We start from the raw sequence: 26,409 nt of genomic DNA, 5'->3' as shown, positions 1-26,409 counted from the left end.
TTTCCTACCCAGCATTGCTTCTCAGGTGAGTTTAAAAGATGCCCTACCTGCTCTTATCAGTTCCCAGTCTAACCATGAGGGAAAGATAGGATAGTTAGATTGGAAATCATCAGCCCTCAGAATCCAATCAGCAATTTATGCTTACATAAGTAAATAGCATAAATGGTATAAGCAGAAATTGCAGCTAATTATCAAGGTGCTGGTTGGATTCTGACCTGCATACTCAGTTGCATCAGAACTAGACATGGGGACAAATATAAAAATGAATCAGGATATTAATTAAATATCCCTGATTCATCAGATGCTTCATATTCTTGGAGTGCAGAGACCCTTTTATATTTGTCCTTTTATTCCCTATCTGCTTACGCCCCTGTGGGTCAGCTGTTCCTCAGGGGCATAAGCAGAGAAAGGCTTTCCCCTTGGGCGGCTTGCTAAAACCTGCCTGAAGAGAATCCCACCCTCTGCTTTCCCTCTGCTTGCTAAGCCCCACAAGGCTTAGCAAGAGGAGGGGAAAAGGAATCAAAGCAATACTGCAGCTCCAGCTGCGGAATCACTTTGATCCCTGCTTTCCCCCTTCTTGCTAAGCCTAGGGAGGCTGTAGGATTGTTTTGATCCCTTTCCCCCTCCTTTTCCTAAGCCTCACATGGGACTTAGCAAGAGGACGGGAAAAGGGATCAAAGCACTGCAGGATCATTTTGATCCTCACAGCTGCAGCACTGCAACTGCTTTGATCCCCTGCTTTCCCTCCTCTTGCTATGCCCCGAGGCATAGCAAGAGGAGGGAAAGCAAAAGAAAAAAGACCTAACGAATGATGAATTGATTTGTTGTTCGTTGGGTCACTGGGGGACAATTCATGCTTCCATTTTGGCACTTCATTAAAATGGCACTTAATCAGGACACATCCAGGAATGCAACCAGCAACTCTTTAATTAGCAGCAATATGTTGTTGTAACTTATACCATTTCACTTGTACAAACATAAAATGCCAGTTAGATTCTGGCCACTTGTTACTAAACAATTATTGTTGTTGTTAACCAGTTAATATTACTCTTTACTTGAAGAGTAACATATCTTTCTTCTTCATGGCCTCAGTGAATGCACACAATTGGGTTGTTCTGTGCCTGCGCAGGACCTTTTGGAAGTTTCTAGAGCTTAAAGACGTGATTAGTAGGACGTTCCCCCGTGGAGCGCATGCTGCGCCCGCCAGAAGTCCCCTCAGTTCCTTTTTGCCACTGCTTAGATCGGACCTATTTTGGAACATTAGAGCGATTGTGCTATTGTTGAGATTATTGATCATTGGGATCCTTTATTTTTCAGTCATTTTTTTGGATATTTTTCCCAGTGAGTTATCTGTTTTCCCTTTTCAATTTACTCATTTTTCAATTTTCCCATGGTATTTTTCCCCTTCCCTCCACCTTTCTCCATTCTCTTTCCACAACCTTTTATGTCCCCTCCTGAGCCCTTCAAGCAGTGCGTGCTCTGCATGAATAAGATCCCGCTTACCAATGGACATGGCCTTTGCCTTTTTTGTCTTGGGGAACAACATCAAACACACTCCTGTCCCAAGTGTAAAAAGCTTACAAAACCCGCCTTAAAACTACGACTTCAAAGGCTCCACTCTTACCTCTGGGAAAAATCTTTAAATTTGTCTCCCATGAATCCGACAATGTCTCCAACTCGTGAACGTTGTGAAATTCCTCACGTGATATTGAGCCCAACGAATCCTTCACCTTGGTAAAAGGACCATTTGAAGTCGACTTTGAAATCGAGCTTGACATCCACGTCAAAGGCTCCAACCCATCCTGATGATTCTTCTAAGAAAAAGATAAGCCTAAAAGGACCAAAAAGAGAGAGAAAGAAATCAACCCATATTGATCCACCTCAATCGGTATTACCATCACCGATCCTTGAGGAGTCGTCTAGAGTCGCCTCTGGCTCTGATAAAGATGATCAGACTTTGATGTCGGCTCAGGCTGTTGCTTCTGTTGCCAGCCTTTCACCGAGTACTGGCCCATCTCTGGCTGTTGTTCATTCCAGCCCGGCCTTGGAACATTCAAGTCCTACATCTTTAGGGAGGGCGATAACTATTCCAGTCTCTAGATCTGAATCGTCTCACCAGTCTCCTAGAAAACATTGAGCAAAGAGACGACACCTGTCACCGGTCCAATTTGACCCACCGCACAGGAAATATTATTACTATCCTGAACCATCTCGGTACCAACCTAGATATCAACAGGGGGATCCATACTATCGTTATGACCCCTAGTACCCTGACGACTTGATTGAGCATGCATATTATGATGAGCCTAAAAGGGTGAGATATGTTTATCCATCTCAACATTCACCGTCCACTTCGCCTTCATCACTGAGACACCGACATCGTCCTTCTACTACGTACCAGACATAGACGCACTGCATGTTGATCCCGACCAAATCAGCTGTCAAGCACACTCTTCTCCCACTTGTTCAAGAACACTCTCAATCCAAACAGGTGAGACAATTCTCCAAACAATCTCAACATCAAACCTCTCTATGAGTTACTACCGCTTATAAGGGTCCTCCCCCTCCCCCTCCTCCTACCGACACTGAACAATGTACTGCTCCAAGTTACCGCCTACCTCAGTATCAACGACTATACCTCCACATCCATCACCATCTTCAGACTCTTCTTGTTCCATTCCAGATTCCAACTCTGATGTTTCTCAATAATCTCTCTCTAATCTACCTACACCTTCTTCTGATGTGGCTGAGAATCACCCACCTTCCCCATCAGAAGATTTTTACCTCCTATTCTGAACTAGTGATACGAATGGCAAAATCCTTACAATTAGACATAAAAGAACCACCACCTCAAAAACAAGAGCTGGTCTTTGATGACCTTAACCAGGACATGACGCTATCTCTCATTTTGACATTCATCCCTGCTATGCATGAATTAGTGAAAGAATCATGGGACAAACCCCCTCCCTCATTACAAATCTTGAGGCATGTAGAGGATCATTACAAGACCCACCGTCCCAATAAAGCATTTCTCTCTAAACATCCTAGACCAAACTCGATCATTGTCAAATTCAATCAGTCCAGAGCACATAATAAATCCTTTGTAGCCCCTACTTAACTGTGAAGGGAGAAAACTTGATATCTTAGGCAGATGCCTATATTCTCTCGCATCCTTCCTTATGAGGGTAGCAAACTATCAAGCCACAATGGGCATGTACCATTGCTAACTATGGAACAAAATTCTACCCATACTCCAAGTGGCTCCTGATGCTTCCAAGACAGAAGCCCTAAACATCCACACCGAGGCTACAACCCTGGCTAAACAACAAAGGATTGCATCTTGCCATACCGCAGACACCGCTTCTAAGGCTATGTCGACTTCTGTCGCCCTAAGATGACATGCCTGGCTGAGATCTGCCGGCATCTCAGATGATACCAAATCACAAATTGAAGACCTCCCATTTGATGGTGCTGGCCTCTTTAATGCCAAGACAGATGAAGTAATGGATAACCTTAATAAAATCCATAAAACAGCACACTCATATTCTATCCAACAACCTTATTGCTACCAGCACCCTCAGTTTCGCAGGCAGACTTTCTTCCAACAGCCCTTTCAGCAATACCAAAAACCATACTGACCATACAAACCACAAACCTATGACAGATCCTATTCCAGCCCATCGACACCTGCTTTCCAACCCCAGCAACAACAGCCCGTCATCAGCCCTTTCGACATCAACAAAAGAAGGGTAAGCAATATCCATAGACCCCTTCTATCTCCATTCCAGACCAGATTACATCCCTTCCTCAACTCTTGACATCGAATCACTAATGACCAGTGGGTCCTTTCTATTATCCAAAATGGCCATTTTATTGAATTTGATCATACTTCACCACCTAGACCCATTAAGACTACCCCATATCCACTGGTTTCCCTTCTTCTACAAAAGCATGGCATACTTATAGTCCCTTCTTCTGCCCTGTATGATGGATTCTACTTGAGATACATTACAGTTCCCAAAAAGGATGGAAGACTCCATCCTATTCTCAGTCTTAGACACCTCAATATATTCATTCAACCCAGATGCTTCAGAATGCTGACACTCAACATTATCATCCTTCTCCTTTCACAGGGAGACTGGTTTGTCCTCATCAGGATGCATACTTACACATCTCCATCCACCACCCACATCATCACAAATTTCTTCGATTCCGGTTCAACAACATCTTGTACCAATTTTGTTCCCTCCCGTTTGGACATCACTGAGAACTTTTACCAGTTGCTGCCTATCTCCATCTTCAAGGCATCTCTATATTCTCCTACACAGATGACTGGCTGATAGTCGCTACCTCCTATTACAATGCTGTCAGATCTACCCAATTCACTCTCGATACTCTTCAAGACCTCGTGCTCAAGGTGAACCTTACCAAATCCCATCTCGAACATTCATATTCTCATTACTATACCTGGCTGTCGAACTCTGGAATGGTGTTACTTACACCACAACTTCCCAATAGCTGTCCATGTCGTGACAGATGACAACCTTGTAGCAGACTGTCTCAGTCGCCTTACCATGCGAACACACGAGTGGTCACTAGACAATGGCATTTTCAATCTGCTTTGCCACAAGTTCCATCCATCAATGTCTTTGCTTCCGAGACCAACACCAAATGTCAGAGATATTGCTGTCTACCCAGTACCAACAGGAACTCACTCAGAGATGCGTTTATGATAAACTGGACCGGAGACCTACTCTACCTATTTCCTCCGGTATCACTCATACAATGAACCATCATTTGATTTCAACAGTTCCAGTCGAATGCCATCCTACTCGCTCCATGGTGACCATAACAACTGTGGTTCACGCCCCTGAGGTCAATGTCAACAGATGTGTTCCATCGCCCATCAATCCGCAACCTTCTCACTCAGGACAATGGGATGATTTATCACCCGGACGTAGACTCTCTGAAACTGATCGCATGAAGGATATTCCCGCCATAAGAGACATACTTGGTTGAGCTTGAAAACCCTATACCAAAATAAATGGAAGGCATTCCTCTCCTTTGCTAATTTTTAGAACTTACCATATTTTTCACTCCATAAGACGCACCTGACCTTAAGACACACCTAATTTTTAGAGGAAAACAGGAAAAAATATTCTGAACAAAATAGTGTAATAACATATTTAATAAAATATAACAGAATAGCATTTGAACCATGTAAAGTGAACAGCAGTCAACAGTGGCATTAAGAACCATTACCACTGTCATTAACAAATGGAGAGACTTAAAGCTTTGTGTACTCGTGTTTATGTACCATAAATTTGTGTACCATAAATTTAATTCAAGTACATATAGACCATTATCAGCCTGTGATAAGACCTATACCACACTACCTATATTTTACATTTCCTTTCATCCACCTCCTCCCCATGCTTATAGAAATGTCTCAATGACAGATGAGATTGTTGTGCAACTCTGCCCAGCTACAGCTCAAGCCTATATTAAGTTAGAAATGGTTTGTCTGATTTGGCACTGCATTGAGAGGTCCCTTTTAGTTGTGTGGAGGATAAATAGTGGAATTAAACTATTTAACAGCTGGTTTTTCTTATTTACTTTAGGTTATGCAAAAGAACAGCAACACAAAGCTTAATCTGATCCCATTCACCAGCAGTAGCACATGCTCAGCATAAGACCAAGCAAGTATGCACGTTTCTACACAAGCAGGTTTCAACTCAAATGGAGCACCTTTTCACCCAAGCACAGTTTAACCCCAAACAAGCAGCTTTTAAAGCAAGTATGCACGTTTCTACACAAGCAAGTTTCAACTCAAACAGAGCACCTTTTCACCCAAGCATAGTTTAACCCAAAACAAGCAGCTTTTAAAGTAAATTTTACTTTTTAAAATGACAATACCAGGCAGTCCCAGGTCTCTCTCTCAGCTCTCTAACCACTTGGACAAGTGGGGAAGCAGACAAGCAGCCTCTTCGCTAACTGAAAGTTTTAATTTCCCACTTTCTCTGCCTTCCCCGCACATTAGGTATGCTAATATCTGTGCACTGGAGGATTGTGGGAGGAACACCTGGCCCCTGATGGGGGTCCCACAGGTCATCCCAAAGCACTGAGGAGCTCTCTTGGCCTCTGGCAGGACTGGGGCTGTGCAGCCCTGTTCTGAGCAGGAGTTGCAGCCGGGGGAGGGCATCATGCCTTGGGGGGCAGGGCACAGAAGGGGGCAGGAGGTGCAGGGGCCACTCCAACTTATACTAACCTGGCAGGTGAGATACCATGATCATGAAAGTGGTTTTCCCAGGGTGAGGCACATTCATTGCACTTTGGGTGTGCTGATCCCTGTGATTTCCCCAAATGTGGGAAAATCAACTGCATAATTTGTGGTAGTGGGGGACTGTGTTTGTGTTTTCACCTGGTCTTTCTAGAATCAGTCTTTCCACTTCAGTCCTTGGCTGTTTTCACCACTCTCTGCCATTAAATTTGCTGCCATAGGCCTGTTGGCCCTGCTGGCTTTCCAGGTGGGCACCAGGAGGCAGATCCTGGAAAGCCAGCAGTGCAGATGGCAAAGTGGTGCGGTCCAATGAGGCTGCCACGGCAAGCAGCCTCTGGTGCTGGTTCAGAGGCCTCTCAGCACGGTGGTGGGAAGCTTCTGGGTGGTGGTGGCTGAAACCTTTTTAACAGTATTCACTCCATAAGACACACATACTTCCCCCCTACTTTTTTGGGGGGGGACTGTGTCTTATGGAGCAAAAAATACGGTACCTGCAAGACCTTACTTACCTTTATCCTTCATCTATTTCATCTCAGGTTGTCCCATTCTACCTAGAAGGTTTACATTTCAGCTATTGTAGCTCACCAACCTTCTCATTCTGGTTTGGCTAGATTTTTTTCCCACCCAACTTTGAAGAAATTCCTCAAGGGACTCCAAAATATTCACACCCCCCATGGCAACATTCTCTTCCTCAGTGGTCTTTACACTTGTCCTCAACGTACTCACTAGACCACCCTTTGAACCAATGGCTACTTCCAATCTCAAATTACTTTCTCTGAAAGCATCCTTCCTTGTAGCAATAACATCTGCTAAGTGTGCTAGCAAACTTGCAGCCCTCAGATCAGATCCACCCTTCCTTCAATTCCATCTGGATAAGGTCATCCTTTATTTTGATGCATCATTTTTACCTAAAATTTTCTCTGAATTCCACCTTAATCAGCCATTAATTCTACCTACTTTCTGTCTCCTTCTACACCTATTGAGCACATGCTCCACATGCCTGATGTAAGATGCTCCTTGACCTTCTACATTGATAGGACTAAATCATTCAGAAAATCACCAAGACTTTTTCTATGTTTTCATGGCCCCCATAAGGGTGCTCCAGCTTCATCTCAAACTATCTCTTGCTGGATTGTTCAAACCATTTCATTGGCCCACAAGCGAGCAGGCAAAACACAGCCTGAACACTTTGAGGCTCATTCCACCAGAGTGCTGTCAACTTCTACTGCCTTCCAGGGGGGAATATATCTTCCTCACATCTGCAGTCACCTACGTGGTCTACTTCATCAACTTCCATGAGACATTACCGTATTGATGTCTGGGCAAAAATGATGCTGTTTTGACAAAGCTGTATTGGCAGTTTTACTGTGACATCCCACCATCCGGTAAGTGAGCTTGTCAGTCACCCAATTGTTTGCATTCACAGAGGCCATGAAGAAGAGAGGTTACCTACCTGTAACCATGGTTCATCTAGTGGTCCTCTGTGAATCCACACATCCTACCCATCCTCCCCTCTGTCCATCACATTGTCTTTTTTAATGTAGTTCTTTGACAGTGGCGGACTCTTACAAGGAAGACCACATATTGACTTGAGCAAGACTCACAATCAAAGAAAAGTGGAGGAATTTGCCCAAGTGCTTGAGGAAACCTTTCCAGGCTCGGCTGATACAAATGCACCTGAATGATGGGAACATTTAAAGAATGTTGTTTATAACATCATCTTGCCCACATTTGACAAGAAGACAAAAAAGGGGGCATTCTGGTTCAAAGCCCATTTGGAGGAGATGATGCCAGCCATCGAGGAAAAGAGGAGATCTCTAGCAGCATACAAAGCCTGTCCTAGTGAGTACAACTTGCAGGCTCTTCAAGTTGCTCATAGCAAAGTCCAACAGGCTGCCAGGAGATGTTGTAATGATTATTGGTTTCAGCTCTACTCTCAGATACAGATAGCAGCAGACACAGGTAACATCAAGGGAATGTATGATGGTATCAAGCAGGCTTTAGGTTCAATACAGAAGAAATCTGCTCCTTTGAAGTCTGCTACAGGTGTGATCATCCAGGATTGAGCACAGCAGATTGAACGCTTGGTGCAGCTCTATTCTGAGTTATGTTCCAGAGAAAATGCAGTAACCAAACAGGCATTAAATAACATCGATTGCCTGCGTCTCTTGGAAGAGTTGGAAAGCAAACCAAGTTTAGCAGAAATAAAAGTGGCCTAGGATTCCCTCATCTCTAGCAAGGTACCTGAGAAGGATAATATCCCTGTTAAAGTGCTGTAGTGCTATAAACAAATCATCACCACTGAGTTGTATGAAATTTTTTGTCTTTGCTGGAGAGAAAGTGGGGTACCACAGGACATGAAGGAGGCAAACATTGTCACATTGTATAGGAACAAAGGTGACAGGGGCAACTGCAATAATTACTGTGGCATCTGTCTTTTCAGTGTTGTAGGGAAGCTGCTGGCCCGTGTTGTGCTGAAGAGACTACAGGTGCTTGCAGACAGAGTCTATCCATAATCACAGTGTGGATTCCGACCTAATAGATCTACCACTGACATGGTATTTTCCCTCAGCAGAAATGCAGGGAACGACAGCTACTCTTTGTGGCCTTCATAGATCTTACAAAGGCCTTTGATTTGGTTAGCAGGGATGGCCTTTTTAAAATACTACCCAAGGTTGGATGTCCACCTTGACTCCTTAACATCATCAGGTCCTTTTATGAGGAAATGAAGGGCACTGTAGTTTTTGATGGCTCAACATCAGATCCCTTTGACATCCGAAGTGGAGTGAAACACAGCTGTGTCCTCACACCAACCTTGTTTGGGATCTTTTTTGCTATCATGCTGAAGCACACTTTTGGAACTGTAACAGAAGGTGTCTACGTATCTTCATACTGGATCAGATGGAAAGCTCTTTAATCTCTCTAGATTGAGAGCAAAGACCAAAGTCCAGCTAAAATGCATGCTGGTGTTCCTCTTTGCTGATGATGCATCTGTTGTTGCCCATTCTGCTGAAGATCTCCAGTAACTTATAAATTGTTTTAGTAAGGCCTGCTAATACTTCAGATTAACAATGAGCCTGAAGGAAATATAAGTCATGGGCTAGGGCGTGAACTCACCTCCCTCTATTACCATCTGTAGACAAGAACTGAAGGTGTTCATGATTTCGTGTGCATTGCTTCAACAATCTCTGACACTCTCCCTCTAGATGTCGATCTGGATAAATGCATTGGCAAAGCAGTTACAATGTTCTCTAGACTCACAAAGAGAGTATGGCTTAATAAGAAGCTGACAGCATATACCATGATCCAGGTCTATAGAAACTGTGTCCTGAGTACACTCCTGTACTGCAGTGAGTCCTGGACCTTTGTGCACGGCAGGAGAGGACATTGAACATGTTCCTTAAGTGTTGTCTCTGATGCATTTTTGTTATTGCTTGGCAGGACATAGTTCTAAATAGAGTAGTCCTAGAATGAGTTGGAATTGTTAATATGTATACATTACTGAAACAGCAACATCTATGTTGGGTCAGGCATAAGGTGAAAATGGCTGACGGTCAAATTCCAAAAGGTCTCCTGTATGGAGAATTAGTGCATGGAAAGCTCCCCAGAGGGAGACCACAGCTGCAATACAAGGATATCTGCAAGCAGGATCTGAAGGCCTTAGGAATGGACCTCAACAGATGGAAAACTTTGACATCTGAGCGTTCAGCCTGGAGGCAGGCAGTGCATCATGGCCTCTCCCAATTTTAAGAGACACTTGTTCAGCAGGCAGAGGCAAAGAGGCAGTCCCGAAACCAGCAAAATCAGGGAGCTAGACAGGGGACAGGTTGTATTTGTCTTCAGTGTGGAAGAGATTGTCACTGCAATTGGCTTTCACAGCCACACTAGACACTGTTACAAGACCTCTATTCAGAGCAGGTTACTATAATCTCAAAAGACTGAAGGATGCCTACATAATGTCAAATATATGTTTCAATATTACATTGAAAATGCCGTTTATAATGAAGTGGCATTTAAAAGTAGTTTTAAATGAGAGGTAGTTTGTGAAAGGTGGTGGTGGTTGTTTAAAGTGACTAGCAGTACTCTAGGTCAGCGGTCCCCAACCTTTTTCAGTCTGCGGACCAGCTGGGGAAGTTGGGGCACCCCCCACGCTCATGCACATGCATGAACAGTGGTGCAGCGCTTGTGTGTGCATGTGCGCTCATGTGTATGCATGAACGGCAGTGCCACCATTTGCGCATGTGCATGAGAGCATGCATATTCGCACAAGTGCCGCACCACCATTCACACATGTGTATGAGAGCACACGCAAGCGCAAACAGCTTTTGTGGGGGTGAGCGTGTGCGTGGGGGTGAGAGGTCTGTCTTTGCAGCCCGGTCAGGTGCCGGTCGGGGACTGCCACTGGGCCACAGACCGGGGGTTGACAACCTCCGCTCTAGGTTATGCCTTTAGCCAGTAAGCCTGGGTCATTCAGGTGATGCCATTTCTTCAGCAACTGTGACATCAAGTGAATGGTAGTAATTTAGACACCTGAAGTGGAAGCTTGTCTTTGAAAACACATGTGTAGTGCTTCAAACTTTTATTTGCTGTTTCCAATATTACTTGTGAGCAGAACATTCATAGATATCTGAAAGAGAATTAAACTTCGTGCTGCTGATAAGTGAGTTAAGTGCTCTTCATTAAGCAAGGTTTACAGTTATGGCCTCTTTTCATTAACCAGGAAATGATGAGAACAGTTGCTCTCCACTCTCCCGCTGTCCTGCAGAATGTACCTGCCTAGACACTGTTGTTCGTTGCAGTAACAAAGGTTTGAAGACTTTGCCCAAAGGCATCCCAAAAGATGTAACTGAACTGTAAGTGGTACAATATTATTTATTTAATTAATTAATTGTTATAAATTTTTCTTGAACTTGTTATCCTTTATGTTGTAAGCATAAGGATATTTCGAGTGGTCGAAATGACTAGATAGGCGGGGTATAAATACAATAAATAAATAAATAAATAAATAAATAAATATTTCCCATGTACAAATGTGCTAGCAATAAAGTTTGTTTCAAGAATGAGGGAAATGGTCTTGGTAAGTAAAATTATTGGACAAGCTATATTTTCTAGAACATATTCTGGTAATTGCGGGGACTTCAAGTAGCTTGTTTCACACTTTGGTACTTCTTCTGTACATTTTTCATATTTTTTGCTTCTTCTGCAATTATTTCTGGATACCTTAAACTAAGGAAAATATGAATAATGCAGAAAAGTAACTATTAAAATTTAAAACTCCAAGGGATTAACTGAATCAGAAGTTTGTTTAGGCAAACAGCATATATTCAGAAACTTCTTCAGAATGATTCTCCTGTTCCATTAACATTAGCAAAGCGTGCTGTTTTCTAAATATATTTTTCTTCATAACTTTTGTCAAATATGTGTAATTTGCCCCTTAATTGTTCTTCAAAACTATAGACAGCTTTATATCACTTGTTGTTATGAAACCTGACTGATTTGTATTTTACATTTTAAAAAATATCTGATAAAGCATTTAAAGATTTTTAAAAAATATTTCTTTAAAAATTGCGACATAAAAGTCACCAAACTGAAGCTCAGCCAAGAAAAGAGGCTGCTGAGTGGCAGACCTGGAAGGAGGCATACAGTCTCTTCTCTTTCTCCCTTTGTAGAATCAGATTTGTAGACAAAGCACTTTAGATCAAGCCTTGTCTTTCAAGGCTAAAATAGGTTCTTTAGTATGGGACACTAAAAATAGGATGAGTACTTGAAAATATCTCATTCTTGATGACTCTCTTGAGTTTCACCATACCGAACATATACTTTTTAAAGCCTCAATCAGCTTGCTGCCAAAATACCAAAAGGACATGTCAAGCTGTGTCTTCCAAATCTCTTCTCCAATTCTCATCCTATCAGAGGCTGGATGAGCAATGACTAGTGGTATAGGCTTTTCAATTGTGATATCCCAGCTTTGGAACTCCTTGCCCAGGGAAGTTCACCTTTGTTTGATTGTCAAGGCTATAAATGCAGGTCTTTTTATCCAACCATTTCAAAATGGATCTTCCATTTCAAAATGAGTTTTGTTTAAGCTACTTCAGGGGCCTTGCTGACTTCTAAAGAACTTACCATTAAGCTTTCCAAATGCAATAAGTAAATTAATGAATATATTACTTAGTATTGGTGGATTTGTGAAATAAATTGTCTCTGAATATTTTGATGTATCTTAAAATTTTGACAAATAGTACTTCAACTTTTGGTTTACCTGGCCAAGACTTCAACAGAGATAACTAAAATTCTGACAATATGTATTTTGGATATTTTTGAGGATTTACAAAGTAACAGATGTGCCCAGAAGATGCCAATAAAATCAACCCCTACCCTCTAAAAATTGTCATAAGAGAAACTTCACTTATGGAGTGGCAAGTTCTGTTGGATGCCTCACCATGAAAAGGCTTGGTAAACTGCAGAGAACAGTACATTTTTAAAATACTTGTTGCATCCCTAGTATAGAGACTTAAAAATGGGTGTGATATGCTCCCATCTTGTTCTTGTCTATGGTCTCCAGACTGTCTTTAAGACAAGCTTATCCACTGCTAAGAATTCATACCAGAGTCTTGACTGGTGACACAATGTTATCCTGGTAGAGGAGTGACTATAAGTGGCAGGGAGTTCATCACTAATTATCAGTACTCTTGACTTTTGAGGCAGTTTGGAAATCCAGTGACATTTCTGAATCAAGGAAACTTCAAGAGTATATATCATAAAACATAAAGATATCCAATCTTTTTCCCCACACCAAGAAATAATTGCCTACTGTTTACATAGTAAGTTGCACTAGACTAGGCACGTTGAATCAGTGGAGATTTAGTGAGTCAACTCCAAATGGAACTTACGGAGCCATTACATCACCACATCCCTACTCATTCAATGGGCCTGCTCTGGTGCAACTTATACTAAGCAAAAGGATTTCAGCCAATGAATATCTACACTTTAGAAAGAAATGCTGATATGCAGCTAATGTCCTTTGGGGACTGTGGGCCTGATGAGCAAACCCTGCTAAAATCTAAATCCCTCTCCACAGATATTTTTGCTTTTTCTGGGGTTAAAAGAATGTTGAGGGACTAGTTCTACAAATTGGATAATGACCAGGACTTAGCCTTAATTCACTCTTCAAATTTCTCTCACTGGTACTGTCTGCTGAAAACAAACCACTCAATGGTGCATTACTTACATGGATTTACTTTTCCCTCTTTGAGAACCGCATTCACAGAACTCCGCTTCCAAACCATGCCAACCGCTGTCTTAGACGGCAGGTATATGAATGTCCCTAAACATCTAAGGCTATGTATTTACGGAGCAGGTGAGATAGAGGATGTTGTCCACTATTTACTATACTGTCAACTCTATCAAAACCCCAGAGAAAAGTTCATGGGTAACATTTTGGCTACTCTACAGGAGGAAAGCCCTCAGATAAAGGTGGTCAGGTTACTTTTGGACTGTGACCCTTATGTTACATACAGAACAGCTCTGTTTGCAAAAGCAGCCAGAAATATTCGAGCTAATTTCCTGAAAGCCATCACGATCAATTGTGCAGGGGACTCCCAGATATGGTCTTTTATTATTTTATTTGTCCATGATTTTATCATGATTTTATTTGATCAGATTTGTATTTTAAACAATTGTGATGGCTTTTAGCTAATACAATAAACTTGAACTTGGAAGTTGGAAGTAGAAAATCTTCAACCAACATGGTAAAATTATTTCTGTTGAACAAGTGTGCAAATGCCTATCTGGCTATTAAACCAGTGGTTGATCACATCTGTTCCCTAGCTGCCAAATTATCCTACAGGAAAACTATATGAAACTATAGCTATAATGACAATAGATATTTTCTGTAGCATTCACCCCTTGTTATGCAAAATAAGTCATGTATTATTCATGTTGTATGCTAATGTTGCTGAGAGGCGGAGCTGAGAGAGGTTAAAAGGCGGAGCCTGAGAGAAGTAAGTTAGTCAGAGTCAAGAGTCAGTCAGGAGAGAGTCAATGAGTTAGAGTCAGAGAGAGAAGGAACAGATATTAATAGAGCTAAGATGACTAAGATAAATAGAGAAGGTGGTAATTAATTATATGGAAAGAAGAAAGTATGTATAGAGAAACCTGTGAATGATTTGCATGTGTACAATGTACATCTGAAGAACATCTGTGAATATTATTAACTTTGCTACTCTTCAATAAATAAGTTCTGTTTGCATTTACCAGACAAGTGTTTGGACAAACATCTTTTATATTGTGGATAGAGGTAATCCACTGGTGGCAGTGAGGGAAACAAGGACTGGAACCTTTGTGAGGGCACAAAAAGTAGGTGCTTCACAGAGGTGAACGTCACATTGCCAATAGATAGATTGATATATTGTCAATAGACTTATGGACTTTTTTATTGCTTTAGTTCTGAATGTGGATGTCATAGAAGGAATTAATAATTTCATTTAAATGATATCGCATTATTTCTTTTTTTAGTTACCTGGATGGAAACCAGTTTACCCTTGTTCCCAAAGAACTTTCAAACTACAAGCATTTAACTCTTATGTGAGTGGTTTTCAGAACATCTCTCTATGCTATTATTTAAAATCGTGTTCTCTATTAAATGAAATAGTTTCAAGAAAAACGTGATGTGTACTGAATGTTCTAGTAATTAAACTTTAATGCACATTTTAGAAATGATTTACATTTAGTTCTCTAACCACAGCACATCACTATTGTGTATGGAAAGAGAAATTATCCATTCACAAAGATGCAGACTTTTATAAAACAAATGATGGAGTATGCTGGCTATAGTTGCTTGTCACATAGATGGAGTCCATAAAAGCATTTAAGCAAATTCAGTTAGGAAAATTTGGCATGGTTTATTTTGATCAGGGTTACACAGCAGTAGACAATGCTATAGTGAGAGAACAGTGAAAAACAGCAACTTTTTTTAAAAGGAAATAATTTCAAGCAGTTTCTAAGTTAAGCTTCAGGAGGTATCACACTGGAAACAAGTGCTAGATTGCATCTCGTATAAACAAAATCAGAATAAGTTAATGTTTTTTAAAGGTGTCTTTTTCAGAAATATGCATAGGCAAGTTTAACAACACATCAGTTCTAATGTTACACATGTCTTATCCTCATTTGTTGTTTAGAAAGTAAATTTGCCAAACACAGATTTTTGCATTAAAATGAACACAGGTCTCAAAGAGGTGGGTGAGTAACATTGAGAATGATGCATATGTAGTTGATACATTTATTTCACAGAGGCAAGTATTGGTAGTGTGGTGGTGATTTTAGGAATTAGTTCACTAATCCCAGGCATTCTTGGGACTAAATCTGATGTCAGTCCCAACTAGAGTAAACACACTGAGATCAGTGGAATTTACATTACTTTTAACAAGTCCCATTAATTTCCATAGGTCTTTTCTGGTTGGGGCTACTATTGAACTCAGTGCTTGGACTTTTCCTTTTTGTCATATTTGTTTTGTTTTGTGCATGTGTGTTGTTGGTTTTCTCCTGTAAAAGTTAGATGTTAAGTATGTATATTACATAAAACAATAGAAGATGATGATAGCTTGAATAAGTTGTTAATAATACTACATTCAATAGTAGTTTTCAGTGTTCCAACATATGTGCTATAACCTTAAAACATATGTATTTCTTTTTTTGTAGAGATTTAAGTAACAACAGAATCAGCACTCTTTCTAACCAGAGCTTCACCAACATGACTCAGCTGCTTACCTTGTAAGTTGATCTTTGTAGCAAAAGAAAAAGCTTATCACGTATTAATGTGTGTATACATAGGGGTGTGTGTGTGTGTTTACTCTTGTTATATTTTCAGAATTCTCAGTTACAATCGTCTCAGATGTATTCCAGCACGAACATTTGATGGCTTGAAATCGCTTCGGTTGCTGTAAGTAGTCAGGCTCTGTTATTTGTGTATGTATGTCTCTTAGAGGATTAGCTATGTCCTCTGCCACAGCTTTTTCCTTTGCCATTCTATAACATGAATGGCAAAATGTAGCAATAGAAATTCTTCTGTCAGTACTACTAGAGCTAGAGGTTGTAAGATATTGTATGGAGAATTTGCCTTACACTTAGCCTTCCTCCTAATTTCCAAGGGATTCCAGAGAGTTGAATGCTGGTAGAGAGAATTAGGTTATTTAATTCACCATTAGTAAGCTTGGAAATCAATGGAATTTGATACCATTGAATGTTGAAATATTTCCACATCTCCTTCCAATACATAAATGTTTCTTCTTTACGTAGGTCTTTACATGGCAATGATATTTCTGTTGTTCCTGAAGGTGCTTTTAATGATCTTTCATCTTTATCCCATCTGTGAGTACCAAGTCCAAATATCTCTGATATAATATAACTGAGCAAGCCATGTTGGGCAGATTGTATTTGGGCATGCATAGAAATAATGGTAGAATTGAGACGTCTCTCAAGATTTTGTTTCCTTAATGAGAAGTATGTTGTGCAATTCTTTTTTAATCTTTCACCTAGTTGTATTTTATTCCTCCTTCACCATCAGAGAACATGTAGGTAAGAGGGTTTTGTCTCATTTTCCATTCATGGGCCAAGCAGGAAAGATAATAAATATGTCTAATTAAAGGGTGGTCTGTCATCTAACTATTTATTTCCACAGAAAAGTTTCAGGTCCTTGATTTCCTCTTCTGTAAGAGAATGCAGGATTTTGGTTTCCTTTCCCTCTTCATTCTTTATCACATAAGGTCCTTTCTCAGCACATCTCTTATGTACAAGCATGCTTATGACACTAAACAAAGTCATTTTAAGGAAGAAAACTATACACTAGTGGGGTAGAGGGCAGATATGTTATTACTTGCTTAGAACATTAATTTAAGGTCAGCCCTACTTTGCTATATATTTTCCTCCCACATGCCTCCCCAAGATAATTTGTTTTCCTGGAGTTTTTTTTTGGGGGGGGGGAGGATCATTTTAAAAATGAATTTATAGAGAACCTTGGAGAGGACAAGAAGAGATAACACGTTTGCTGATTCTGTCCCGCCATTGACCCTTACCATCATGCCATGAGGAGGACACGCTTTGGAAGTCATACATTTCCTTCCTAAATAAAATACCCATAACAAATTATTCAGGGAAGTGCTTCTCTGCTGGTTCCCATGGAACCTGTTGGGACCAGAGTGTCAATCTTCCTTCTGCTGCACCGTTCTAAGAAAATAGTGTAGGAGTAGCAGGTTTAGCTTTGGGATATTTTCTGCTATGTCTTCCATTAATTTAATTTCTCAGAGATTATAGGAAAATGAAAACATATAAAATAGATGTTCCTTGTTTTTTTTGGTCTGCAGTGCCATTGGAGCAAATCCACTTCATTGTGACTGTAACATGCAGTGGCTGTCTGACTGGGTGAAGTCAGAATACAAAGAGCCAGGTATAGCTCGATGTGTGGGCCCCGGAGAAATGGCTGACAAGCTGCTTCTCACCACTCCTTCTAAAAAATTTCTATGCCAAGGTACGTGGCTTTTAAAAGCAATTTTCATGCTCAAGTATTTTAATATTTTGAGCTGTTGACTAGAAAATCATTCTGTTAAGCAACATAACCTCTAATTTTGCTCCACCTCTCTTGCGTATGACTTCCCCCCCTGCATGCGCACATGACTCCATTCCGCCACACAGGGTTCTGTCACAGCTGCAACCTAATGTGATTGCTGCATGGAGGAGGAAGAGAACTGCATGCAGGGAAGCAGGAATGCATGCACGCACACACCCAGCTTCAAGGGAGCCTTGCCATTAAACATTATTTTAAAGACATCATGGGCTCCCATTCTGTGCAGCTGAAAGAAACAGATCTTCTGGAAAATATTAAGAAGAACTAGTTTTTTTTGGTGCCAACAAATGGCAAAATAATTCCTGGCCTATTTTGGTGAAGTGTTTTCCCAAGAATCATTGTTAATGTATGCTGCAGTCTCTCTAAATGGATTAGGCCATTTCATATGTTGTGCAGTGGCAGGTTTGCCAAGGAGTCTACACTCAACAATACTCTGTGAACACTTACAATTCCCTGTAGAATGCTCCTGATTTATAGTGTATTTACAGGTATAGGGTTGTAGCCTTCCTTTGAATTTTTAGAGTATACACTAGAAGTTTCCAAACATGGGACCTTGGATGTTCTTGGACCACAACTCCTAGAAGTCATGACTATTGGTAATGCTGGTTAATGTTTCTGGGAAGTCTGGGAACCACTGGTGTTCCCTTGAGAAAAAAAATATGGAAGTAGGGTTTTCCACATGGTCAGAATGGGCTGAGTTTCAGTTGGCAAAATACAGTGTTCATCCCAGCTACAGTAAACTCAGTGACATGAATGGGACTTGTTATCAAGTAATGTAACATACATTGATACAAGTAATGTAACTTTTACAGATATTGATTTATCTTCTCTACTTGTGACTCACATTAGACTTAGCCTGCTCTTTTGAACTTGGTCTCAGTTACATCCTTTTCAGTTTTTAAAAACATCAGGAAGCAATGTTTATTAAACTAGTCAGTCTCCTTGAGAAAATGGAACTTCCATGGAAGTGGTTCCCTTGTTGTGCCTGTTTTGCAGACTGCTGGCTGGTGTTGTCAAATCTGATTGTTGCTTTTGTTGTTTTGTACCATCAAGTTGACTCTTCTGTATGGCAGTCAAGATAGGGTTTTCAAAATACACAGGATGTTCAAAGAGCGGTTTTCTATTGATCTCTCTCTCTCTCTCTCTCTCTCTCTCTCTCTCTCTCTCTCTCTCTCTCTCTCTCACACACACACACACACACACACACACACACACACACACACACACACACATATATATATATATATATATATATATATATATATATATATATATATATATATATATATATATATATATATATATATATATATATATATATATATATATATATATATATATATATAAAATGTTGAACTTCCAAGCTGGGGTCTGAATCTAGCAGTCCTGAGCCCTGGTCTGACACTCCATTCTCTACACCACATCAGCTGTCAAATCTTGGCTATTTTGTAATCATTTTGTTACACGACCTTTTTTTAAAAAAGTTAATGAATTATTCTACAAAAAGACAGGAATACTTGCAAGTACTTATGTTTTTAATATAATGCAGTGTGTTGATAATGGAATGCAGGACATAGTAATATGAATACAGCTGCTGAATTGTTGTAAATCAAACTAAACATTAAGGAGAGTGCAGACTCAGTATAAATAACCAGTTTGCCCTCCCATAAGCTATACTTTGACAATCAGATTTGCAAATCAAACTACGATCAAAGAAAAAGTACTGAAGAGAGGTTTGCCATGTGATATGATAAACAGATATCTTCCACTATTTATGGGAGTGACTCTTCAAAAATCATGAAAAAATGTACAGTATCATGTAATGTTGGTCGCTCTTTGCTTTGTCTGTGTATACAAAACCATAATTAAGAATGAAAAATCTTATTGTCAAGGAACAGAATGGAGAGCAACAAATAACTGAAAATAAAGTTACCACTTTAAATAACTTAATACCTATGTTGTGAATAAAAATGTGCATTATTTCTTAGTTCCATTTATGTTCTTCCAGTGAATGGAAGGCAGTGTATATGGTTCTCTCCTCCTTCCTATATGCTCGTAACCATTTTTTCCAAGGAGGTCAGACTGACAGAATGTCTGGTCCAAGGTCATCCAGTGATTTTCATGGCTCTATGGGGACTTGAACTTGGATTTCCCAAGTTTCAGGATAACACCATAACCACTGTACTTTCCTAGATCTCACATACTGTTCATTAGAAATATTGTGAGTTTTAAAGCATATTTCTTCCACCCCAATACAGTTTCCATGTACCATATTTCTTTTTGGTTGTGAAATCTAATAGACTTACTATTTCTTTACTGTTGTCCTTCACAATCCACACCCTGCTTCTAGAGATTCCAGGGCCTTGTGGTTTTCTTATACCAGGTAAGATCATAAAGCGCCCTGAATTGGATTTCTGTTTGAGACCTTCTGACCTTCCCTAAATGTTTCTTAAGCAAATTTTTCCCCAAGGACATGCATGTCATTGTTGTTTTTCCCTCCTTTGCTTGGATACTTTTGTGGGTCTTCCTATATTACATGCTATGGCATATGAATTTCTTGGCATCTGAAATATACTTATGTTCTTTTACCATTATAAATTATTTACCCTATTGAACTAGAAATGTCACTATATGTTACAGTTTTATAGGTCTATTTAGGAACCACAAGTCTGATGCCATTCTTTCCTATCCTATCTCTTCATTATACTTGTAAGTAGGGATATGCACTAGCACCAAAATTAGGATTCTGAATTCAGATTTGGAATTGTAGTCCAATGGTTCCTTAATATGGAATTTCTGGACATCCAGAACTTCATTACAGTCAATATGAAGGCTATATAGTCATTTATTTCAGTGTGGACTGACAATGTCCCCTGCCTAAGAGAACAGCGTCCCACTGGGCATACTAGTTGGTGGGGAATAGATCAGTCCCACTGCCACCTTAGCCAGAACTACTCAAACACTCCTTTCAGCCCAGTATGATGAGAGATCAGTCTCTTTTGGCTTGCATATACTTCTCTGCTGTTTCCTTCCTCTGGGGTGGTATTTCTGGAAGACAGATTTGTCATACTTGTCAAGACGGTGTCCCAGAAAACTTGCTCTGTTCCTGCCAGGATGAGGGACTTGGATTCTAGAGTACAACTGCTGATACTGCTGTTTGAGGTGTGATGAACATTGGTAGTTTTTCCTGCTCTATGTGACACCCCCCCCCAGTACTAGCTGGACTGTCACATGCAATGGAAAGTGGGCTGGCATTGCCCCCTAGAATCATACAAAGGTGAATTTGAAAGGTGCCTACAAGGCCATCAAGTCCAACCCCCTGCTCAGTGCAGGAATACAGTCAAAGCATATCTGCCAGGTGATTACGGTATCTAAGTTTTTCTTGAATGCCTCCAGTATTGCAGTACTCACCAACTCCAGAGGTAACTAGTTCCACTGTTGTACTGCTCTAACCAAAATCTGGCTTCCTTTAACTTGAGCCCATTGTTGCATGTCTTGCACCCTGGGATGATCGAGAACAGATCATCCCTGTCCTCTGTATGACAGCCTTTCAAATAATTGAAAAGTGTTATCATATCACCCCTCAGTCTTCTTTTCTCAAAGTTAAACATACCCAGTTCTTTCAGCCTTTCCTCACAAGACTTGGTTTCCAGCCCCCTGATCATCCTTGTTGCCCTCCTCTGCACTTGTTCCAGTTTGCTAGTGTGGTGTCCAGAACTGGCCTATAGTTCCCAAGGTCCTCTTTTTTGCCCTTTTTGAAGATAGGGACAACATTGGCCGTCCTCCAGTCCTCTGGCACCTCACCTGTTTCCCATGATTTCAAGAAAATAATGGGTAGCAGTTCTGAGAGTTTTTCAGCCTCTTCCTTCAGTACTCTCAGATGAAGTTCATCCGGCCCTGGAGATCTGAACTCATTCAAGGTGGTAAGGTATTCCTTGACTATTTATTTATCAAATTCCAGCTGCAGTGCTGTCTCCCCCCCCCCCACTTGCAGTTCCAATTTGTTTGGAAGTTCATAGTTTGTCTTATGGGAAAAGACTGAACTAAAATATGAATTGAGCACCTCTGCTTTTTCTTTGTCTTCTGTTATCATTTATCCATCTCCATTGCAGAGCTGTGCCACTATGTCTTTTGTTTGTCTTTTGCTACTCACATACCTGAGGAATGCTTTTTTATTGCTTTTAGTGAATCTAACTAACCTCAGCTCCTTCTCAGCTTTTGCCCTCTCAATGCCATTCCTGCATTTTCTTGCTATTTGTCTGTACTCTTCTTCCTATACATGTCTCTCCTTTTGCTTTCAGGTCCTCCCTGAGCTTTTTATGACACTTTGCTTTCATTTCCTTTGAAATCAAGAATTCTAGAAGGACATGGTGGTCACTCTTGCTTAGAGTTCCCCTTACTGCCACCTCCCCCACCAAGTCATCTCTGTTGGTCAGAATTAAGTCAAGGATAGCAAATCCTCTCGTTTCTTTCTCCACTTTTTGTAAGAGAAAATTATCAGCCCACACAAGCCAGGAATTTCTTGGAAGGGCCATACTTGGCAGAATTTGCCTCCCAACATACGTATATCTGGATAATTGAAATCTCCCATCATTACTACATTATGTCTCTTTGAAACAGTATCTCTTAGTATCTATTGCCCACTTGTTAAATTTGGGGTCCATCAGAGTTGCTAGGGCATACTGCTGCTTCTTTCACAAGGAGGCAAACCTATAGCAGAAAAAGTCTTGTAGTATACTGGCCAAGGCCACTATTTCAGGCCAGAAATAATGCTGTTCTCCCTCCATGGAATCCCACATCCACCTAGACTGGCCCCTCATTATGGCAAGCAAGCTCTGGAACATTGGGATCGGCTGGTTAAGAATGGATGAGTTTGCAGGGGAGGAGGGATGGAGGAGGACACCATGCTCACACAACATCTGTGCACACACAGCAACAAATTCAACCGGACCTCTGGACAGAGGTTTGTGCCCATCTCTAAATCCAACCAATCTAAAAAGTTGGAACTAGTGAATTAGCAATAAGAATCAGGATGCACAGCAGACAACAGCTGGAACTAGAAGAGACTGTCTCCAGGGAAAATGTAGTTCCAAACCGTGATTCATATAACAAAGCTACTGAAGTCCCATCCTGAATTCAGCTACAAGTATTTGGCCAGCCACTAGGGAAACTCAGCTGCAGGATTTCACCTTCTGGTCTGGCTGGGAGAAATAGCTTTCTCTTCAGGAAAACTCCTATTCCTCTTGGTTATCCTGAAGAATCCTTTCTCCTGTAGCCAAGCATTTCATCTGGGAGCATCTATCTGAGGTAATGCCTTCTTTCCTGCAAGATTCATGTGGGGTGGAAGGGGGTCCATTCTCCTATGACCAAGCACTAAAGCCACCTTCATCTTAAAGTTCAGGCTCCCAGCTTTCTAAGGCTTCATGGCCCATAGATTCAACATCTGAAAGTTTGACATCTTCAATTCCTGAAGGTCCAGAGTCTGTGGAATCTGGTAGTTCATCACACATCTTAGGTTCCTCTGGCTTTTCTTCCAGAAGATATTTACCTGGCGTTAGAAGCATAATAGCATAAGCACCAGTAATCCCTCCTGTGAAAGGAAATTAATAGGCCACAAGTGAGACCTGTAGTTGACTTCAGACTATGCATATTCTGAGATGAGATGAGATGTTGCTTCATATATCTAGATTGCTGGTCTTGTAGGGCTTGAAAGGCACACAATGAAACATTGAATTCTGCTCCAAAATAGGTCAGTGAAGCTCTTTAAGCACTGATATAATACTTTACCATTACCTGGTATTGTTTAGTACAGACTACAGCAGCTAGGTTATTTCCTGAAAGCCGGCTTCACTTTTCAAGTAGTCTTGAAAGGCAGCGTCTCCTGTGACTATATTGTAGTGTCAGCCCTGGGTTTTTCCAAAGCAAGAATTTCTTCTCACCAAAAAGCTATAGTGAGCCTTGGGCTCATTTGCTTCTTTTACACATGAGGGGAGGAGACTGAAATTTTCTCTTTCAGGTTTTTACTAAAGGTGTTTTCCATTTCATATGAACTTGAGGAACTGTGGTTCATTCCACCAAAGTTAATTAAAACAGGCCAGGATATCATGTTATTAGTTAAAACAAACCAGGACATTACATCAGTGTCTAGAGTAAGAAATTGTTAACAATGGTATAGTCATCTATAAAGTATGCATCTATAGTAGTCCTACTTTTTCTGTCTCCTGTCTGTACCCAAATGTTTTTGCTTTAAATTGGGTCATTTGCTCCTTTTTTGCCTCACCCTTCTAAATGTGCACATGTTTGTATGCCTGTGTCTAATTGCACATATAGCTCATATTTATTCCTCAGTTGACTCTAAGGGGATCTTGGCTGTGGGAAAATTTCCAGGAAATGATGTCACCGGGAGGTTTTGTTTTCTTTCCCTGATACTGTTATTTTCCCTCCAATAATAGGACTCCAAGCATCTTCCTTCTTTTATGTTATTGCATAGGATGCATGTTTCTCTCTGTGTTGTGAGGAATTTAATCTGAGTCTACTTTTTATACAGATAAAATCCATAAAGGGTTACACAGAGTAGAAATCATATAATGAGGAAGAGGCTAGTTTTGTTTTGACATTTTTGTATTTGATACAGTATAAATCTCTTGGTTTTATACTTCTCACTAATAAAGATGAAATTGTAGCTCGCTGATAATTCAGTTTTACTAGAGCAAATGAATCAATCTGGTATTGGGATCAAATATACTCAACACAAATACAAAACCATATAGATAAAATACTTGGTGACATTCATCAAGTATTATACAGTTTGTAAGGTATGTACAGTATATATGTGCACACATAGAAGTTATGTAAGTCGTATTTCATGTATGCAGAGCGTATTGTGTACATTATCTTCCTAATCCTTGCACCAGTTTTATAGCAAAGAACTGAGTTCCTGTTCTCCATATGGGAAGTTGAGGATGCTATAATGATGAATTGCCTGCATCTTCTGTATTTGTGAATAAGGAGAGACTAGAAACTTCAAGGATTGCTTGTTATTATTAGCCCAGTCAATGTTTTATGTATACAGTACGGTGCAGCATTTTCTTACTAGGTTTGTCGTCCGGCAGCTGAGACTTGTGCACTTATGTCTTGGTCTTCATATGAGAGCCACAGCCACCACATTCCTTTTATATTACCTGTCAACCTGTTGTGCCAGTGGAGCCTCAGAAGCTTGAATCTGAGGCAGGAATTGTTGGCACCTAATTGAAAGCACGTGTGATACAAATAATGACAGGATTTCATTTCTGACTACGAATTTGTTTTTATTTGAAGGTCCAGTGGATGTCAGTATTCTTGCCAAATGCAGTCCCTGCTTATCAAATCCATGCAAAAATGATGGCACCTGTAATAATGACCCTGTAGATTTCTACAGATGCTCCTGTCCATATGGTTTCAAGGTATGGAGAACTTTTTGTTTTATGTACATTATTGTAAGTAAGTAGGTTGTCCCACATAGTTTCTTTCTGCCTAGTTCTGTGGCAGTGCACTTCATGGTCTGGAGTACAAAGATGCCTTTCTCCATTTTGTTATGTATACCACCTTTTGAGTTCCAGATGCCAGGGATTTAATTTGGCACCTCCTGCATGCATGCCAATCATTTGCTCTCCCCTACATCATGCTCTATGGAAAAATGGATGGGTTGAATATATTAAAAATAGAGGAATATATAAAACTCTCCTGGTTTTAAAGGAAATCCAATTTGTCTTTCTTCTGCACAGTCTTACAATGTTGCTGTTTTATTCCTAGGGCCAAGACTGCGATATTCCAATTCACGCGTGCATCAGCAACCCTTGTAAACAAGGCGGAACTTGTCACTTAAAAGAAGGTGAAAAGGATGGATTTTGGTAGGTTTTTAAAATCTAAGAACACAAAACAGAAGCCCTGCTGAGTCTGAAAGGCTTGTTGAATTAGCAAAAACAAAGCAGAGCAGCAACACAGTAGTCTGTGTGTGCTGTTATACTTTGATCCCCAAAAGTAATGACAAGAGGTGGTGTATATTGATAAGCACAAACCCACAGTGGTGCCTTTTCTAAAGCTGCTGTAGTATTCAGTAGAGCAAGTAGCATCAATGAGCTTAGTGTGCTTTGAAAGTTTTTCTTTTTAAAATATGTTGTTATTAGTCAAGGCATAATAGGGCAAGACATTATAGTGTTGACTCTATTATGCTAATTAATAGCTAGCTAGATCCCTGCTGAAAAGTTTCACAATTCAACTTTTATTCTTTGCATCATGTCAACAGACAGCCTGTAAATGATCAGATGTAAATCCCAGTGAAACAGAAAATTAATAATTCTTTGCCAAACCAGCATGCCACTGGATAAAGACGCTGTGAGCATTTTTAATGTAGAGATATTTAATCACACAGTAAGAGAGACTCACATGTACTTCATGAATTATGAAAGAGAGTTCTTCAATAAGTGGATCCAGTAATTTCAAATAAGAATGCCTATCCATTCCTTGTCAAAAG

The 26,409-nt window shown here is 40.4% G+C and overlaps 1 protein-coding gene and 1 non-coding gene across 13 annotated transcripts in view; both read left to right on the top strand.

The window, feature by feature from the left end:
- Positions 1–26,409, top strand: part of SLIT2 (slit guidance ligand 2) — a 455,778-nt gene that overhangs the window by 364,234 nt on the left and 65,135 nt on the right. For all 12 annotated transcript variants that reach the window (XM_073001077.2, XM_078394061.1, XM_073001083.2 and 9 more), the window contains 8 exons: positions 11,001–11,133; positions 14,795–14,863; positions 15,977–16,048; positions 16,146–16,217; positions 16,574–16,645; positions 17,638–17,801; positions 25,215–25,339; positions 25,689–25,786. In XM_073001077.2, coding sequence (XP_072857178.2) covers positions 11,001–11,133; positions 14,795–14,863; positions 15,977–16,048; positions 16,146–16,217; positions 16,574–16,645; positions 17,638–17,801; positions 25,215–25,339; positions 25,689–25,786 — 805 coding nt within the window. The remainder of the gene's footprint in view (positions 1–11,000; positions 11,134–14,794; positions 14,864–15,976; positions 16,049–16,145; positions 16,218–16,573; positions 16,646–17,637; positions 17,802–25,214; positions 25,340–25,688; positions 25,787–26,409) is intronic.
- Positions 6,261–6,424, top strand: LOC140707940 (U1 spliceosomal RNA). Its single transcript, XR_012088069.1, has one exon. It is a non-coding gene; the product is annotated as a U1 spliceosomal RNA (small nuclear RNA).

The sequence above is a fragment of the Pogona vitticeps genome, chromosome 5 (genome assembly GCF_051106095.1).
Source record: "Pogona vitticeps strain Pit_001003342236 chromosome 5, PviZW2.1, whole genome shotgun sequence".
NCBI classification, from domain to species: domain Eukaryota; kingdom Metazoa; phylum Chordata; class Lepidosauria; order Squamata; family Agamidae; genus Pogona; species Pogona vitticeps.
Note: the sequence above shows the minus strand (reverse complement) of the source record. Positions and strands in the feature narration are given on the sequence as shown.